General features: G+C 35.7%; 1 protein-coding gene across 1 annotated transcript; it reads left to right on the top strand.

Moving 5' to 3' along the window:
• The first annotated feature begins 17462 nt into the window (after positions 1-17462).
• Positions 17463-20717, top strand: LOC141400532 (uncharacterized). Its single transcript, XM_073979737.1, has one exon. It carries the CDS (start codon positions 17463-17465, stop codon positions 20715-20717), a length of 3255 nt encoding a protein of 1084 aa, XP_073835838.1.
• Positions 20718-21031: the final 314 nt, after the last annotated feature.

Below are 21031 nucleotides of genomic sequence, written 5' to 3'. Positions count from 1 at the left end.
TATAACTTACCCCTTCAGTTGCAAATTGTCCGCAATCAACTGCCAAAGTTTTTTTTTTATTTTTTTAAAATGCGCTTTTGCCAACCTTTGGCAACATTTCCTCCAAAAGGGATATCATTAGCTTGACTGCAGGTTCCAACCAGGTTTGTTTTCCCGATGTTGATGGGCTTAAACATTCATCAAGATCCACCTCCTCATATTCAATTATATTTTCTGAAAATAATTACATGATATAACAAAATAATATATGTATGTACATTAGGGATATAACTTTTTGCACTTTTTTGCAAATATCAAAAATACCACCACATAGCCGTGTAGAGCATGAAAAACTATTATGAAATACGGTGTCAATTTTTCTCTACCGCGAAAAAAGTTTCCGCACCAAATGCATTGAAGTTCTGCAATGCATTTTTTAATTTTATCTGTCATAACAACATATTTGCTTTTCATTAAAATTTTTATTTTTTTGTAATCTAATTTAAAATCATTATCAAAGCGTTCTGGACCAATTTGTTCTTAAATCGCGCTATTTCGGAACATATTAGGATTTTTTGACACTATTGCAATTTTTGGTTTTTCTTTATAAACTCGTGAATTTTATGTTTATATTTTTGTAACCTATCGGACAAGAGAATATGGAGTCATTTGCAACTAATTCGCGAAAGTTACAGGCTGTTTTTGTTGACTTTGCCTGTGAGAATTGTATTTTTTTCTATAAATATTTATTCAAACAAAGCAAATTTAAAATTTTAAGTAGAAAAAATATCAAAAGGGTTTTAGTAATCACGGCCGGTGCGGGAACTTTTTTCACAGAATCGGTCTTAGAAACGCGTTTTCATTATTAGGACAAAATTCCCCACATGGTACTGGTGTTGTACTTTTGTAGAAAACAAATACGATCCTCACAAGCAAAGTCAACAAAAACAGCCTGTAACTTTCGCGAATTCGTTTCAAATGACCCCATATTCCCTGGTCCGATAGGTTAAAAAAATATAAACATAAAATCAACGAGTTTATAAAGAAAAACCAAAAATTGCAAAATCCTAATGTGGTCCGAAATGGCGCGATTTGAGAAGAAATTGGTCCAGAACGCTTTGATAATGATTTTAAATTAGATTACAAAAAAATAAAAATTATGATGAAAAGCAAATATGTTGTTATGACTGATAAAATTAAAAAATGCATTGCAGAACTTCAATGCATTTGGTGCGGAAACTTTTTTCGCGGTAGAGAAAAATTGACACCGTATTTCATAATAGTTTTTCATCCTCTACACGGCTATGTGGTGGTATTTTTTTGGTTATAGCCCTAATGTACATTTATATCCACTTACCATACAAATGATCCATTTTTGTATAATTTGCGGCACATTCGCTTTCACACGTTTTTTTTCCTTTTTTATTTAATTCAGTTAATGGCTTCTTATTTTTTCCTGTATCTATAATGTTGTGACAGTTTTTTGACATTTTTTGCTTGGGTACTACTATTTTCCTACTATTTTGCGTTCTCGTATTTTTCTGGCAAATGAGTATTTACAGAGCGATTCTGACAGTTCTCTCTTTTGCAACTTTTCCCATTCAAAAAGTACTGGAACGAAGCTATAGTATTCAACATAATACGTCTACTTTTTAATGTAGGCAATCGAATTAACTTTAGCCTGCTAGAGAATGAAGGCAATTCAAAATTACTACTCCAATGTAAACCTCTCAATGCAAAAAGTAAAAATTGCTTTTGCACTGATCCGATTTTATCGGAATAGATTCCATGTTGCGGATCCCATACGACAGATCCATATTCTAATATAGGTCTTACAAGGGATGTGAATAATTGCTTAGTTACCCAGCAAAATTTGAAGGAAGGGGTTCCATGCGATGACGTGATTTCATGGCATCTTTTGCATTGGTTCATTGAAAGTCGTGAAATATCCGATTTTTTCATCAGCATTTCAACCAATGCACGATGGGGCCAATGACAGGTTTTCGAGGCAACAAATCACTGGGGCAAGCTAGACCTTCCAAATTTTGTACAGATGTTTATAATGGGCTTAGAAACTAATATGCCAAATTTGGTTCATATCGGTTCATATATACATATAGCTCCCGTATATATATTCACCCGATTTCAAGCAATTGATGAACCAAACACGCAAATTCTGTCCAATTTTTATGCGATTTGGAAAATACCACAGAATTAGGACTACAAATAAGTTTGCCAAGTTATATTGAAATCGGTTCAGATTTTAATATTGCTCCCATATATATTTTCGCTCGATTTTAGGTACTTGGGCACCAATCCCGCTATGTATGTCCAATCTTGATGAAATTTGAAATGTGTGACGGATTTTGGTCTAGAAACATTTTTGGCAAATCATATTGAAATCGGTTCAGAATTGGATATTGCTCCCATATATATGTTCACCCGATTTCAGGCAAATGATTGAACAAGCATGCAAATTCCATCAAATTTCAATAAAATGTGGAAAATGTTACGGAATTCGGACTACAAATAAGTTTGTCAAGTTATATTGAAATCGGTTCAGATATAGAAATAGCTCCCTTATATACATATGTTCAAATTTCATGGTTTTGTCTGTGGTCTGTTATAAGTTAATAAAAAGGTTTCCAAATTTAGTAAAAATCGGCTAAGATTCCGCCACAAAAGCCAAGTTTGCCTGCGATATCTTTGAAATTATATATTAGTATATATATATTATTATATACGTCTATTAAATTTTTCCGAAATCCAATTGATAAAATTAATGGGTTTCGATTATTCTCCAACCAAAACATAAAAAGTCCATATTTTTAAGTATTACGACATCTGAAATCAGATTTTTATGAAAAGGCGCAGATAGGCGCAGCTAATTTTTTCCCAAAATGATAGTACACATTAATACCTTTCACCACATATATATAATATCCTAGATCTACCTAGATCTCAAAAGTTATACTCCAGAGAACACATGGATAACAAAGCAAAATACTCCAAAAAAGACATAACATCTTAACTCAAAAATACATTTACCACACATAACATTTTTATTATTTGTTAACACTATCTTAATTTACATACCCATTGAAGAGCTTTCCATGTTTAAAAAATATAAAAATGTTGAAATGTTCTTTTTGGCGCCTAAAATGCTTTCACTACTTATTTATAATGAATGTCCGAAAATTATGCATAAGAAAATATGTCACCATTGCCAGATCAGTATGTCGCAATGTGATGTTACCAGATTGATTGATTTTTTATTTTTAGTTATTCAGAGTGTTGGCAATCGAAATCCGTTACTATTTTTTTCAAATTGTTCACTTCAAAAATTGACTTTTTGCCTCGAAAACCTGCTATTGGCCCCATCGTGCAATGCAAAGGAAGTCGTGAAAGATCCGATCTTTTCATCAGCATTTGAACCCACACAAAGGAAGTCGTGAAAGATCCGATCTTTTCATCAGCATTTGAACCCATTCCATCGATCCAATAGAGATGAATTTTGTGTTTTTATTTGTACACATTTTTCTAATTATATAAGATTAATTATTTACAATAGGCTTCATGTTGTCGGAGACTCGAAATCACAACCAATGTTGTTAAAACTCTCGTCGTAATGATAATGTCATTGCAAAGGGTTGGTGAAAATGACAAGCCAATGCATTGGTGTAAATGACATGCTTTGGATCCAAAAATGAATAGCATCTTTTGGGGTCCACGCTCATATAAAATTCATCGATGAAGATGCTAAAAAGATGACATGCCAGATCACTCGCACCCATGATTGAATGGCATCTTTGGGATCGAACATTTTGCTGGGTATATATGGATCAGAAAACTCTTTGGCCCATCTTTTTATAAATCCTAAGACTCCATAGGCTTTATTTAACATATAAATTACATGATTGTTAAAATTTAATTTTGGATCCATCAAAAGACCACTATCAACAAATGATTCTACAGATGATAAAACAAAATTATTAATATTGAATTCCCTTGTCAAAGAAGATGATCTGGAAAAACACATATGTTTACATTTATTCAAATTTAAATCCATACAATTTATTTTGCACCATTGAAAAAGGTTATTTAAATCAGTTTGAAGTAAATCAGCTTGTAACAGAGAATTATGAGAAATCAATAACTTAACATCATCAGCGTACATTAGCAATTTGAAGTACATTATTGAACTTGGCAAATCGTTTATAAACAAAAGAAAAAGAACCGGTCCAAGGTGACGTCCCTGTGGAACACCCGACGGAACAAAAATCGACTTTGATAAACATCCCTCAAACAGAACAATTTGAGATCTATTTTTGAAATTGGAAATATTACTACTTTGTAAAGAAATTTATATCGTGATATTTACTAATGATATTTTGATCTGTCACTGCACTAAAAAGCATTTGCCATGGAAATTTGAGTTCTATATTGTTGACTGGATATTAAATAAATTTCGGTCTCAAACAAATTTCGTGAGCTTTTTGTTGGTTATATATCACATTTCTATTTCTGTTTTTGTGGACAAATAGAATTAAAAAAAAACAGTGTCTCTAAAGGAGAATAATAGAAGCTTGGACCAACATTCTTTCCTAAAACAAGTATCTGATTTAAATCGAATATTTCGAAAATCACTTTTTCCAGTTTAAGGAAACATAAATTGAGGAAGAAAGTTGAAGTTTCATATCACTTTTGAGTATTTAACAACATTCGTGCAAAACTGTCCCTTGTTGTCGAATCAGCGACGCATTATATATTTTTTTTTTAAATTTAAGGCAACGCTGATATGTCCAGCTAAGTAATTTTTTTGCGCTCCTCAAAATTTATTTGAATTGCAAGTCAAATAGTACGATATTATACAATTTTTGCATCAGCGTGTAGTGGAAAAAATTCTGTATCTACTGGAATATAATTTTTGTGAATGCCGCATTGAGTGTCATAAATATTTTTCTGACATTGATATTGTTCTTCAGTGGACATTTTTCTACATATCACATCTGTTTGTTTCCTTTGTTTTGTGTTTTATTCGTTATGGCACCTGCTGCGAAAACAAATGTTAAAAAAAACCGCCAACACTGCGAGTAATGGTAAATGGATTTGTTCAATTTGTTCCCTCAATATTAACAAAGGAATATATAGTGTTGCCTGCTCATCCTGCCCAGATTATTTTCACCCGAAATGTATTGGTTTTACCACGGCACAAGTTAAATCGGATAAACATTTTGCATATACATGTACAGTGTGTCGACGAAATAATTGTGAAGGTGCTTCTAATTCTGCCAATAATCCTACAACGGCTCTGTGTAATTCTGCTTGTAGTGCTGCTGAAGTAGCAGCAAAATGTATCTGCGGTTGATGGCAGTAGTGATGTGCATGTCTGGTTTGACAATTTGGCTACGGAGATGAAGAATAACATTGATAGACACATGCAGAAATGTACGGAAGACTTTCAGTCGGCAGTAGATTATATCGTTTCATCTTTTCGAACTGAATTTTTGGATTCTTTGCGTAAAGTCAAGGACGATGTGAAATTGTGCCATGATAGAGTGGATGTAATTGATGAGAATCTTCGCAATGTGCAGGAAGACGTTGTTGTTTGCAAAGCTGCTGCTTCCTCTGTGAAAGCCTTCGAGGAAAAAGTGAATGATATGGAAAGACAGAATAACATTTTGCATAGGCGTTTAAATAGAGCCAATATTATTATAAATGGTCTTCCGCAAGGATTGAAAGATATTAGTAAAGCCGTCTTAAAAATTTGTGGGATGTGTGGTGTGAACCTTAATTTAGCAGAATTGCAACACTGCTGTTATTTTGCTAAAGGCAAATCCAATCTTGTTAAATTTAATTCCGTTTTGACAAGAGATACCGTTATGGCCAAGTATCACCGTGCTAAACCTATTAGAGTCTGCGATGTCGTCGGAGGTGAATTGCAATCACGAGTCTATTTGAATGATCACTTGACTGCTGATGCAGCCAGACTTGTGTATATATGTCGCCAACTTATTCGTCGTAAGGTTATGAAAGCCTATAAACTTCTTAATGGCGATGTTTTCCGAGTCGAGGTGTCTTTTCCTGATAAACCCAGTGCAACACTGACTTTAAGAGAATGTGAGACACTTTTTGGAGATATTGATGTTGTCCCGGAGGAGCAGAACCTTTAATCTATCTTTATATATATAAATGAGCTTGGTGATAAGTGATTGACTGACTGACTGACTGACTGACTCATCATCAACGCCCAGCCAAAACGGCTAAAGCTAGGAGCTTGAAATTTTACCAGTGGGTCATTGTTGATGCAAATGTGCGAGATAAGGCCGGGTTTTAGAAAATTCGTCCTGGAACCACAAAAAATAACAACAACAAAAATCCTTATTTTTCATTACTATTACGTACTTATTCACTTAGTTGGCCCTCTGCAAGACATGTGTAAAATTAACAATGCCATAACTTCTTGATATCGTAAGAGATCACACATAATTTCAAATTTTGTAGTTTACTTCTAGGCGCACTTATTTTATCGTAAACCACTAAATAATAGAAAGACAAGACATTTGTTATCATCCATTGCAACAGATGTCGCAGTTGGTGATAATGGTGTATAAACATCAATTACGCAAATGAACAAATGAGTTGCTGTTGAAGACAACATTAGGGGAATAAATTCAGAAATCGGCCAGAAATAACAACAACTAAAAACTGTATGGACCTGACTTTTTGGTAATAACTAAATGTTTGCAAATCAATGAAAGTGCAATAGAATTGTGCATATTACCACGATTTATTTGCAATTAAGAATTTTATCGTATATGGAGATGTACAGTCATAACTATTCAATTTTCAATTTCAAAATCTGTAATTTGATGAAATCGCTAAATAATTAATGAAATCAATAATAGGCCCCAGGAATATAGGAATATAGGAATTTGGTATGGAAATTCAAGTTGGGAAGTGGTGCTTCTAAAAGGAAATGGTTTGGAAAATTACCAATCATGTGAGCTGGAAACCTGAAATTTGGAATTAATATTACTGTTGAAGAGTAGGATTGAGATATGAAGGTGGTTTTGGAAATTAGTACTTATGTGTACGGAAAGTACTAAATGGAACTAAATTTTGTATAATGGGGATTTGGGTGAACGGATAGCGCTGGAATCTCTAAATTTGGAACTGAGATTACTGGTGGAGTTTAATATTGTGGAAGTTTTGGAAATTCGTACATAGGGTACGAAAAATACTAAATAGCACTAAATTTGGTACCGTTTCGATTTGGGTGAACGGATAGGGCTTGATTCCTCAAATTTGGACTGAGGATCACTGATGAAGAGTAAGAAAGATGCACCAAAGGGTTTTTGGAAACTTGAGTGTACGAAAAGTAATAATTGGTACTAAATTTAGTACAATTTGGATTTGAGTGAACGGATAGAGCTGGATTCCTGAAATTTGGAATTGATATTACTGTTGGAGTGTAGGACTGGGGAAGTTTTGGAAATTCTTACTCATGTGAATGAAAAGTACTAAATGGTACTAAATTTGGGACAATGGGGATTTGGGTGAACGGATATAGTTGGAATCTCGAAATTTGGAATTGAGATTACTGGTGGGGTGTAGAATTGAGGTAGTTTTGAAAATTCGTACTTATGGGTACGAAAAGCACTAAATGGTACTAAATTTAGTACAATTTGGATTTGGGTGAACGTGTGTATGTAGCTGGAAACCTGAAATTTGGAATTAAGATTACTGTGAAGTGTAGGACTGAGATATGAGGGTGGTTTTGGAAATTCGTACTTATGTGTTCGAAAAGTACTAAATTTGGTACAATAGGGATTCGAGTGAACGGACAGAGCTGGAATCCTGAAATTTGAAATTGAGATTACTGTTGGATCATAGGATTGAGGAAATTTTGGAAATTCGTATTTATGTGTACGAAAAGTACTAAATGGTACTAAATTTATTACAATTTGGATTTGGGTGAACGGATAGAACTGGAATCCTGAATTTTAAGTATCAAGGTTGGGAAATGGCGTTGAAATAAGGAAATGGAAGTTCGTATTTATGATTACGAGCAGTACTAAATTTGGATTTGGGTGAACGGATAGAGCTGGAATCCTAAAGTTTTGAATTAAGATTACTGTAGGGGTGTAGGATTGAGATAGTTTTAGAAATTCGTACCTTTGGGTACGAAAAGTACTAAATGGTACTAAATTTGGTACAATTTGGATTTGGATGAACGGATAAAGCTGGAATTCTGAAATTTGGAACTAAGATTACTGTCGGACAGTAGAATTGAGGTAGTTTTGGAAATTCGTACTTATGGGTACAGAAAGCACTAAATTCGGTACAATTTGAATTTTAGTAAACGGATAGTGTTGGAATTAGGAATTAAGATTACTGTAGGAGTGTAGTATTGAGGAAATTTTGAAAAGTCGTACGTGTGCGTACGAGAAGTACTAAATGGTACTAAATATGGTACAATGTGGATTTGGGTGAACGGGTAGAGCTGGAATCCTGAAATTTTTGTTTGGGAAAGAAATGGTACTAAATTTGATACAATTTGGATTCGGGTGAATTAATAGAGCTGGAATCCTGAAATTTGGAATTACGATTACAGTCGAAGAGTAGGATTCAGGTTGTTTTGAAAAAGCAAACTTATGGTTACGAAAAGCACTAAATGGTACTAAATTTAGTACAATTTGTATGTAGGTGAACGGATAGCGGTGGAATCCTGCTATTTGAAAGTATGATTATTGTAGCCCTGTTGCGTTGAGGAAGTTTTGAAAATTGGTACGAAAATTCTAAATTGTTCTAAATTTAGTACAATTTTAATTTGGTTTAACGGATAGAGTTTGAATCCTGAAATTTGGAAGTAAGATTACTACTAAAGTGAAGGATTGAGGTAGTTTTGGAAAATCTTTCTTATGGGTACGAAGAGTTCGACTTGATACTAAGTTTGGTACAATTTGGAATTGGACGAACGGATACAGCTGGAATCTTGAGATTTGGAATTACTGTAATTATTATGGAATTTACTGTAATTATTTTGTATTAATGTCCGTGTATGGCTGAGATATGTCGTCGAAATACGTACCATAAATATACGAAAATTACTTAATGGTACTCAATTTGTTTTTGGGTGTAGGGACAGTGCTGGAATTTTTATTTTTTGGAGTTAGGGTGTGTATTGGTGTGCAACGTTGATCTCGCTGTTAATGTGTAAGGGTGAGATACGGCCGATCTTTTTTAAAAACGAACTTAAGGGGTACGTACAGTACTAAGATAAAAATAAATATTGATTAAAATTGGTATTAGTGCGACCAAATTTTCAGTGTTTGTCATTTCCATATAATATATTGTTTATTTGTTTTTTTTTTTATATCCTTTCCGCATACGAAGTAGCGGGCATTTTGCTAGTATATATATAAATGAGCTTGGTGATAAGTGATTGACTGACTGACTGACTCATCATCAACGCCCAGCCAAAACGGTTAAAGCTAGGAGCTTGAAATTTTACCAGTGGATCACTGTTGATGCAAATGTGCGAGATAAGGCCGGGTTTTAGAAAATTCGTCCTGGAACCACAAAAATAACAACAACAAAAATCCTTATTTTTCATTACTATTACGTACTTATTCACTTAGTTGGCCCTCTGCAAGACATGTGTAAAATTAACAATGCCATAACTTCTTGATATCGTAAGAGATCACACATAATTTCAAATTCTGTAGTTTACTTCTAGGCGCACTTATTTTATCGTAAACCACTAAATAATAGAAAGACAAGACATTTGTTATCTTCCATTGCAACAGATGTCGCAGTTGGTGATAATGGTGTATAAACATCAATTACGCAAATGAACAAATGTGTTGCTGTTGAAGACAACATTAGGGGAATAAATTCAGAAATCGGCCAGAAATAACAACAACTAAAAACTGTATGGACCTGACTTTTTGGTAATAACTAAATGTTTGCAAATCAATGAAAGTGCAATAGAATTGTGCATATAACCACGATTTATTTGCAATTAAGAATTTTATCGTATATGGAGATGTACAGTCATAACTATTCAATTTTCAATTTCAAAATCTGCAAATTTGATGAAATCGCTAAATAATTAATGAAATCAATAATAGGCCCCAGGAATATAGGAATATAGGAATTTGGTATGGAAATCAAGGTTGGGAAGTGGTGCTTCTAAAAGGAAATGGTTTGGAAAATTACCAATCATGTGTACGAAAAGTACTAAATTTAGTACAATTTAGATTTGGGTGAACGTAAAGAGCTGGAAACCTGAAATTTGGAATTAAGGTTACTGTTGTAGTGCAGGATTGAGATATGAGGGTAGTCTTGGAAATTCGTGCTTATGTGTACGAAAAGTACTAAATAGTACTAAATTTGGTACAATAGGGATTTGGGTGAACGGATAGAGCTGGAATCCTGATATTTGGAATTGAGATTACTGTTGGAGTGTAGGATTGAAGAACTTTTGGAAATTCGTACTTATGTGTATGAAAAGTACTAAATGGTACTAAATTTGATACAATGGGGATTTGGGTGAACGGATAATAGCTGGAATCTCGAAATTTTGAATTGAGATTACTGGTGGGGTGTAGGATTGAGGTAGTTTTGAAAATTCGTACTTATGGGTACGAAAAGTACTAAATGGTGCTAAATTTAGTACAATTTGGATTTGAATGAACGGATAGAGCTGGAAACCTGAAATTTGGAATTAATATTACTGTTGAAGTGTAGGATTGAGATATGAAGGTGGTTTTGGAAATTAGTACTTATGTGTACGGAAAGTACTAAATGGAACTAAATTTTGTATAATGGGGATTTGGGTGAACGGATAGCGCTGGAATCTCTAAATTTGGAACTGAGATTACAGGTGGATTTTAATATTGTGGAAGTTTTGGAAATTCGTACATAGGGTACGAAAAATACTAAATAGCACTAAATTTGGTACCGTTTCGATTTGGGTGAACGGATAGGGCTTGATTCCTCAAATTTGGACTGAGGATCACTGATGAAGAGTAAGAAAGATGCACCAAAGGGTTTTTGGAAACTTGAGTGTACGAAAAGTAATAATTGGTACTAAATTTAGTACAATTTGGATTTGAGTGAACGGATAGAGCTGGATTCCTGAAATTTGGAATTGATATTACTGTTGGAGTGTAGGACTGGGGAAGTTTTGGAAATTCTTACTTATGTGAATGAAAAGTACTAAATGGTACTAAATTTGGGACAATGGGGATTTGGGTGAACGGATATAGTTGGAATCTCGAAATTTGGAATTGAGATTACTGGTGGGGTGTAGAATTGAGGTACTTATGGGTACGAAAAGCACTAAATGGTACTAAATTTAGTACAATTTGGATTTGGGTGAACGTATGTATGTAGCTGGAAACCTGAAATTTGGAATTAAGATTACTGTGAAGTGTAGGACTGAGATATGAGGGTGGTTTTGGAAATTCGTACTTATGTGTTCGAAAAGTACTAAATTTGGTACAATAGGGATTCGAGTGAACGGACAGAGCTGGAATCCTGAAATTTGAAATTGAGATTACTGTTGGATCATAGGATTGAGGAAATTTTGGAAATTCGTATTTATGTGTACGAAAAGTACTAAATGGTACTAAATTTATTACAATTTGGATTTGGGTGAACGGATAGAACTGGAATCCTGAATTTTAAGTATCAAGGTTGGGAAATGGCGTTGAAATAAGGAAATGGTTTTGGAAGTTCGTATTTATGATTACGAGCAGTACTAAATTTGGATTTGGGTGAACGGATAGAGCTGGAATCCTAAAGTTTTGAATTAAGATTACTGTAGGGGTGTAGGATTGAGATAGTTTTAGAAATTCGTACTTTTGGGTACGAAAAGTACTAAATGGTACTAAATTTGGTACAATTTGGATTTGGATGAACGGATAAAGCTGGAATTCTGAAATTTGGAACTAAGATTACTGTCGGACAGTAGAATTGAGGTAGTTTTGGAAATTCGTACTTATGGGTACAGAAAGCACTAACTTCGGTACAATTTGAATTTTAGTAAACGGATAGTGTTGGAATTAGGAATTAAGATTACTGTAGGAGTGTAGTATTGAGGAAATTTTGAAAAGTCGTACGTGTGCGTACGAGAAGTACTAAATGGTACTAAATATGGTAAAATGTGGATTTGGGTGAACGGGTAGAGCTGGAATCCTGAAATTTTTGTTTGGGAAAGAAATGGTACTAAATTTGATACAATTTGGATTCGGGTGAATTAATAGAGCTGGAATCCTGAAATTTGGAATTACGATTACAGTCGAAGAGTAGGATTCAGGTTGTTTTGAAAAAGCAAACTTATGGTTACGAAAAGCACTAAATGGTACTAAATTTAGTACAATTTGTATGTAGGTGAACGGATAGCGGTGGAATCCTGCAATTTGAAAGTATGATAATTGTAGCCCTGTTGCGTTGAGGAAGTTTTGAAAATTGGTACGAAAATTCTAAATTGTTCTAAATTTAGTACAATTTTAATTTGGTTTAACGGATAGAGTTTGAATCCTGAAATTTGGAAGTAAGATTACTACTAAAGTGAAGGATTGAGGTAGTTTTGGAAAATCTTTCTTATGGGTACGAAGAGTTCGACTTGATACTAAGTTTGGTACAATTTGGAATTGGACGAACGGATACAGCCGGAATCTTGAGATTTGGAATTACTGTAATTATTATGGAATTTACTGTAATTATTTTGTATTAATGTCCGTGTATGGCTGAGATATGTCGTCGAAATACGTACCATAAGTATACGAAAATTACTTAATGGTACTCAATTTGTTTTTGGGTGTAGGGACAGTGCTGGAATTTTTATTTTTTGGTGTTAGGGTGTGTATTGGGGTGCAACGTTGATCTCGCTGTTAATGTGTAAGGGTGAGATACGGCTGATCTTTTTTAAAAACGAACTTAAGGGGTACGTACAGTACTAAGATAAAAATAAATATTGATTAAAATTGGTATTAGTGCGACCAAATTTTCAGTGTTTGTCATTTCCATATTATATATTGTTTATTTGTTTTTTTTTATATCCTTTCCGCATACGAAGTAGCGGGCATTTTGCTAGTCTATATATATAAATGAGCTTGGTGATAAGTGATTGACTGACTGACTGACTGACTGACTGACTCATCATCAACGCCCAGCCAAAACGGCTAAAGCTAGGAGCTTGAAATTTTACCAGTGGGTCACTGTTGATGCAAATGTGCGAGATAAGGCCGGGTTTTAGAAAATTCGTCCTGGAACCACAAAAAATAACAACAACAAAAATCCTTATTTTTCATTACTATTACGTACTTATTCACTTAGTTGGCCCTCTGCAAGACATGTGTAAAATTAACAATGCCATAACTTCTTGATATCGTAAGAGATCACACATAATTTCAAATTTTGTAGTTTACTTCTAGGCGCACTTATTTTATCGTAAGCCACTAAATAATAGAAAGACAAGACATTTGTTATCTTCCATTGCAACAGATGTCGCAGTTGGTGATAATGGTGTATAAACATCAATTACGCAAATGAACAAATAGTTGCTGTTGAAGACAACATTAGGGGAATAAATTCAGAAATCGGCCAGAAATAACAACAACTAAAAACTGTATGGACCTGACTTTTTGGTAATAACTAAATGTTTGCAAATCAATGAAAGTGCAATAGAATTGTGCATATTACCACGATTTATTTGCAATTAAGAATTTTATCGTATATGGAGATGTACAGTCATAACTATTCAATTTTCAATTTCAAAATCTGTAATTTGATGAAATCGCTAAATAATTAATGAAATCAATAATAGGCCCCAGGAATATAGGAATATAGGAATTTGGTATGGAAATCAAGGTTGGGAAGTGGTGCTTCTAAAAGGAAATGGTTTGGAAAATTACCAATCATGTGTACGAAAAGTACTAAATTTAGTACAATTTAGATTTGGGTGAACGTAAAGAGCTGGAAACCTGAAATTTGGAATTAAGGTTACTGTTGTAGTGTAGGATTGAGATATGAGGGTAGTTTTGGAAATTCGTGCTTATGTGTACGAAAAGTACTAAATAGTACTAAATTTGGTACAATAGGGATTTGGGTGAACGGATAGAGCTGGAATCCTGATATTTGGAATTGAGATTACTGTTGGAGTGTAGGATTGAAGAACTTTTGGAAATTCGTACTTATGTGTATGAAAAGTACTAAATGGTACTTGTTAAAGCATTTGTTGTTGGCTCTTACTGGTCGCATACATTGTTCAAAGGGCCTGAGTTGATATTTAAATTATCTATATTTATTTATTAATGTCTTTTCGAAAGCATAGTAGTTAATATTGTCTCATTTGCGATTACATTTATTTTCACCAGCATTCATTGCATCAAGTAATTCGTATACATGCATTTACATGATAATTTACGTTAAGTCGAGTCATAAATAATTTGTCATATAACGAGAGCTATCTGTATTTATTTCTTTGTTATGTCTTTTTGGCTGTTGAATTCGCCCTGAAACCTAGCAAGATAGTGTTGTTGTGATATTCATCCAGCAGTCGAGAGAGACCAACAAGAGAAGACAAATGTGAGTACATATGTATACATGTGCGTACATATGTACATTCATATCAACGCACTGTTCTTTCCACTATTGTTGTTGTTGGTTTCTTTCTCTCCTGGTAATGCAAAATAATACCGCTAATACTAAATTGTTGATTATTAGAAAATAGAAATAAAGTCAGAATTTAGAAAACGTTGAAGAGTGAAGATCTGTGTTTTACTTGGTAGCTGCAAAAAGTAAAAGGTTGATTGACAAAGCAAATAAACCAACACTGTGGTTTAGTTAGAAAATTACAAAGTGCTTAACAAGTGATTTGTAAATTTAAATGAGCTAACTGGCCCTTGAGGCAATTAGAAGATATTCAAGTGGATGGTTATTTCTCGGATTTCATGAAGTTCGCCAATTGAGGCAAGAGGTGTTGCTTGAGAAAACTATCAACAAATTACGCGTTCCCTTGTGGAGACAAATTGTGTTGTCAAGAGGCATTTTGTGAGTGAGACACCGAGGTTTAATTGCTGTTCATGAGCTAACAATCTTGGAGAAGATATCCCAGTAAGCGGCTAACCCAGGTAATTTCCAGTAGTGACCCACTGAGTAAGTTTCCGTACCCAAGTCGGACCCTTGGGTTAGGAGTGTGCCCATTGTTCGTTGGATACATTCCAGGGTTGCCAAAATAGGCAATCCTTAACATTGGCGACCGTGACAGGACATTTGTGTCCTTTTAACATAAAACGAAATTGCTGTTATTTCCAAGTGCATTTGGAAATTGTACCCGCCTTTTCTCGTCAGCCATCATTTCCGCCATTTTGCATAAATAAAAAAGTCAATTATAAGAGACAGATTTGTTGCTTCAGATTGCTGAATTCAAAATTTAGAGTGAGACAGCATTCTCATCAAAGCTTCTAATTTGCTTTTCCATTTTTTGGATACAAACTTGCTCTTTAGCAATTCGTTGCGTAACTTTTTTTTTGTCGTTGAGGCAATTTGTTCTTGCACAAATTTTATTCGGATAAAATAATTAATTAAAAATGACTGATGAGTCAAATCAGGTGTCCCAAAGGGAAGCAACTATTGATGAATTGAAACAACAGCGCGGTTCATCAAAAGGAAGTATGACGAGAATAAAAAATGTTATCGAATCCAATGCTTCGCTATCCACTACCGAATTGGAATGCAGGTTAGGTATTATTGAGTCGTACTATAAGCAGGCCTCTTACTACCAAAACCAAATCGAACGTTTGTCCCCTAAAGACAATGGCAGGGGTGAAATCGATGAACTCTATATCAGTGTTAAATCTAAAATTCTTACTCTCATTGGGCAAGGTAGAAGGTCAAGCATGCCTGAACAGTCTTTTGTATTGCCTCAAGCCCCATCTAGTAGATTGCCCAGCCTTAAGTTGCCCAAATTCGATGGAAAGTATTTAGAATACAAGAATTTTATAAATACTTTTAACAATTTGGTTCATAATGACCCAAATATTTCCACATCAGAAAAGTTTAATCATCTGTTGTCTTGTCTCAGTGGGGAAGCTCTTGCTACTATTAAAGCATTTCAGGTGACTGATGAGAACTATCCCAGTGCACTTAAAAGATTGAAAGAGCGATACGACAACGACACACTCATCTTCCTCGAAAACGTGACGTCTATGTTCGACCTTCCGAAATCCAATAAGCCTGTCCCGAAACAATTACGCCACATTGTGGACACAATTTCTGCGCTGTATAGTTCACTGAAATCTCTTGGTTCATTTGAACAGATCTGCGATGCTTTTATAATTCATCTCGCGATGAGCAAAGTGGACTCAGAAACCAAAACGCGTTGGGATGAGTTCATTGATTATTCCAAATTGCCCTCTTGGGCTGAATGTTGTTCCATGTTGGACAAACGTTGCCAACAACTGGACGCGCAGTGCCGACGGTCATCGAAACAAATCACTGCTAACCCAACAACAAATTACTCTCATAGTAATAATAAACAACATTCATTTGTAACAAAAAACATGCCTCATGATTTCATGTGCAACCATTGCTCAAAATCAGGCCATATGATTTCAACCTGTCAACGATTCATCGTTTTAACTCCCAACCAACGGATGGAATACGCCAAAAAACAGAATCTTTGTCTGAACTGTTTATCAAAGGGGCATAGTTACATACAATGTCCTTCGAAGTATTCATGCCGATTCTGTAAACAACGACATCATTCGCTTTTACATAAGCAACCAGAGTCGTCTTTCTCTAGAGAAGAAGAACCATCAACTTCCTCTGCTGCCTCGCATGGCACTTTCGAAAACAAACCCAACCCTCAAGTGAGTAATGTAATCCTGGCTACTGCATTAGTTTTGGTTCGTGACTCTGAGGGAAAATATAAACTTGGACGTGCACTTCTTGACTCATGTTCTCAAGTGAATTTTATAAGCGAAGGTCTCTGCAGGTCTCTCAATCTAAAGAAATGTTCAAATTCGGCAGACATTTCCGGAGTTGGCTCTTCTAAGTTGAAAGTCGCTCACAAAACACAAACTACAATCCGTTCTCGCTTGAATAACTTCAGCATGTCTTTGGAATTTCTTGTCTCTCGCAACATTACTGGTTATCATCCAGACGAAAACATGTCAATAAATGATTTCAATTTGCCCTCTAACAAAGAGCTAGCAGACCCGGAATTTCACCGTAGGAAAGGAATTGATATGTTGCTTGGCGCAGAGTCATTTTTCACCCTCTTGTCTGTTGGTCAAATTCGACTTGGAGAAAACTTGCCCACATTACAAAAAACCCTCTTAGGTTGGATTGTCTCAGGGAAGTATACAAGTAGAAATACGACAACAAAACATAAATCATCCTACGCTGTTGTAAAAAATGATAATATTTTGCAAGAGCTTAACAAAAACGTTGAAATGCTTTGGAAAATGGACTCAGTTGAGGGCAAACGTCAAATTCTGTCTCAGGAACAGCAAGAATGCGAACAACACTTCTTAAACACAATAACTGTTCAATCCGATGGTCGAATAATTGTGAAATTACCGCTTAAAGGCGATCCAAATAGGCTTGGCGATTCAAGAGATATTGCTTTGCGTCGTTTCTTTTCCATAGAACGAAAATTGAATAAAAATCCAGAGTTAAAGGGAAGTTACACCCAATTCCTTAAGGAATATGAAGAACTAGGTCATATGTCTCAAGTCGATGATGCTGATATTTCATTTCCCAATTATTATATACCACATCACTGTGTTCTTCGACCAACCAGTGTCTCAACGAAGCTCCGTGTGGTTTTTGACGCATCATGCCGTACTTCCTCGCAGGTGTCACTAAATGAAATAATGATGGTTGGTCCAACAATACAAAACACTTTACTCATAACATTGCTTCGTTTCAGATGCCATCGCTATGGATTGACAGCTGATATAGTTAAAATGTATCGGCAGGTTATGGTTCACCCTGAAGACAGAAAACTACAGCTGATCCTTTGGCGAGATAATTCTACGCAACCTGTGCAAACATTTTGTCTCAACACCGTTACATACGGAACTGCTTCAGCACCATATCTGGCAGTCCGAAGTTTACATTATGCTGCGGAGCGTTTTCCAAAGGATTATACAGTTGGGAAGTCAGTTGTCACGAATGACTTCTATGTAGACGATATGGTTACTGGGGCAGATGATATTGCCTCGTTACAACGCATTAAAAAAGAAGTATCAGAAATTTTATCTTTCTCGAAATTTGCACTCTCTAAATGGCATAGTAGTTGTCCAGAAGTCACATCATACGATGATGGAATTAAGGAAATGAAACTTGCAGATGACGTCACCAGCACATTGGGTATGACATGGCACTCGAATGATGATACATTCCAGTTTGAGTTTCGGCCATCGAAGACTTATTCGCATAATACGAAAAGGAACATTCTTTCTCTGACGTCAACGCTCTTTGACCCAATGGGTTTAATAAGTCCTATCATCATAAGGGCGAAAATCTTACTCCAACGTCTTTGGATTATCAAGTGTGATTGGGATGAATCCGTTCCCCAAGAAATTGATTCGGCATGGGAAGTCATTTTGGCCGATTTTCATAATCTGTCCCAGGTGCAACTTCCTAGATACATTCTCTTACCCAATTCCATTGATGTCCAACTTCACGGATTCGGAGATGCTTCTACTAAAGCGTATGGGTGTTGCTATTATTTTCGCTGTGAGGATGCGTATGGTAACGTAGCAATTCGTTTGGTAACATCGAAATCCAGAGTTGCACCTTTAAAGACAAGAACACTGCCTCGACTGGAGCTATGTGCTGCCCACTTGCTCGCAACTTTCTGGAACCAGTTGAGACCATTTTTTAATTTTCCTATATCGAAAATCTTCTTCTGGTCGGATTCACAAATTACCCTCCATTGGATCAACTCACATTCGTCTTCTCTATCAACATTTGTGGGTAATCGAGTTGCAGAGATTCATGAAATTTGTGGCGATGTCTCTTGGAGATATGTTCCCACCGAGAAAAATCCGGCTGATTTAGTATCCCGAGGTTGCTCTGTCTCTGATCTTGAAGAATCGTCTTGGTTCCAAGGACCCTCCTTTCTCAGGGGTACAGTTTCAGATTGGCCAATTCATTCTGGTCCCAGTCTCAGCGAACCCGAGTTGCTGCTGGAAAGACGTAAAACCACATTGGCAACAAATTCTGAAGAGCTACCTTATATATTAAAATCAGTCCATAAATACAGTAACTATTTAAAATGTCTCAGAATTTTCTCATACATGTTCCGTTTTCGTTCAAGGAAGTTAACCAAGGAGTCCACCATAACACCAGATGAATTGAAACATTCTCTGCACAGGATTGTCTGGTTCATTCAGCAGCACTATTTTTCGGAAGAGTTTCTTGAAATATCAAAACATAGTTCTATCTCTGGCAAGCTGTCATCATTGGCTCCATTTATAGACGAAGTTTCTGGGGTGCCACTTATACGAGTTGGTGGCCGATTATTGAATTCTGAGTTAACAGAAGAGATGAAGTTTCCATTACTCTTGCCCAAAACCGATCAATTTGTCAAAGTCATGGTAATTCATATACATCGATCCAACTACCATGCTGGTCCCAGGGCCTTGGTTTCCATAGTTCAACAACAATTTTGGATTGTCAACTGTCGTTCTTTGGCTCGCCAAGTGGTTCATCAGTGCATACATTGCTCCAGATACAAACCAAAATTACTTTCTCAGATCATGGGCAACTTACCCAAGGATAGAGTAACTGGTTCAAGGCCGTTTCAAATTGTTGGAGTTGATTTTGCTGGCCCTGTACCGACGTACCTAAGAGTTCGAGGAAAAGCTCCTTATAAATCTTATGTCGCAGTCTTCGTTTGCTTCGCCACAAAGGCCGTCCATTTGGAAGCTGTATCAGACTTGTCCAGCGATGCTTTCATAGCAGCACTTAAGCGATTTATTGGTCGCAGGGGCCTTCCTTCCAAAATATATTGTGATAATGCGACTAATTTTGTTGGCGCGGCGACAAAATTAAATGATTTCCATAAGCACTTCCACGAAGAAGCGAATAAGGCAGCCATTGCAGAATATGCCTCAACAAAATTCATCGAATTTTCTTTTATTCCTCCCAGGGCACCACATTTTGGTGGTTTGTGGGAAGCTGCCGTCAAGTCGTCTAAAGGTCATTTGTTTCGAACGCTTCCAAATGCACGCCTCACGTTTGAAGAACTTTCTACTGTTCTTGCAGAAATAGAGGCAATTTTAAATTCTCGACCTATTGGCACGTTATCGACGGATCCCAACGATTTGGAAGCCCTTACTCCAGGTCACTTATTAATTGGTTGTCCCTTGCAATCTATTCCTGAGAAGATGAATTACGACTGCGATGTTTCTCATCTTCAACACTGGCAAAGAATCTCCGCTATTAAGGCACATTTCTGGCGCAGGTGGCATACCGAATATCTTGCTCAGCTGCAAAATCGCTACCGGTGGCAGAAACCGCAAAGAAATCTTCAACTTAACGATCTTGTTGTTGTTCATGAAGACAATGTGCCTCCAATGAAATGGATCGTTGGCCGTGTCATCAACATTGTCCCAGGGACAGATGGGTTTGCTCGAGTTGCTGAAGTCCAGACGCCACATTCAATATTAAAACGTCCTGTGGCAAAACTAGCCGTTCTTCCTCAATAGTAACGTTTGATTGAAACCAGGGGTTTCAATGGGGCCCGGCATGTTAAGTCTTTTGAAGCCTTAATTGGTTCATTTTAATATATTAGTTCTGTCCCCAGGGACACTCAAAACATACTTATTTTTGCATAAAAATTTAATATTTTAAGTTAGTTTATTCCTATGAATTAATTTTCGTATATTGCTTCATTTATTCAGTAATGTTTTCTTCATTATTTGTATAAATATTAATTCCAGTCTGTAAAGCCAAAAATGTTTTCCATATATTTTAAATTATTATTTACAACACAACAAGAGGCACCCTAATGCAATTTGGG

Source organism: Musca autumnalis, unplaced genomic scaffold (assembly GCF_047663935.1).
Source record: "Musca autumnalis isolate F117 unplaced genomic scaffold, ASM4766393v1 scaffold_36, whole genome shotgun sequence".
Lineage (NCBI taxonomy): Eukaryota > Metazoa > Arthropoda > Insecta > Diptera > Muscidae > Musca > Musca autumnalis.
This window is presented reverse-complemented; position numbering and strand designations above follow the sequence as displayed.

Bases quoted from the DNA above. Each gene is read 5' to 3' on its own strand.
- LOC141400532 (XM_073979737.1), top strand. From the start codon at position 17,463: ATGGACTCAGTTGAGGGCAAACGTCAAATTCTGTCTCAGGAACAGCAA.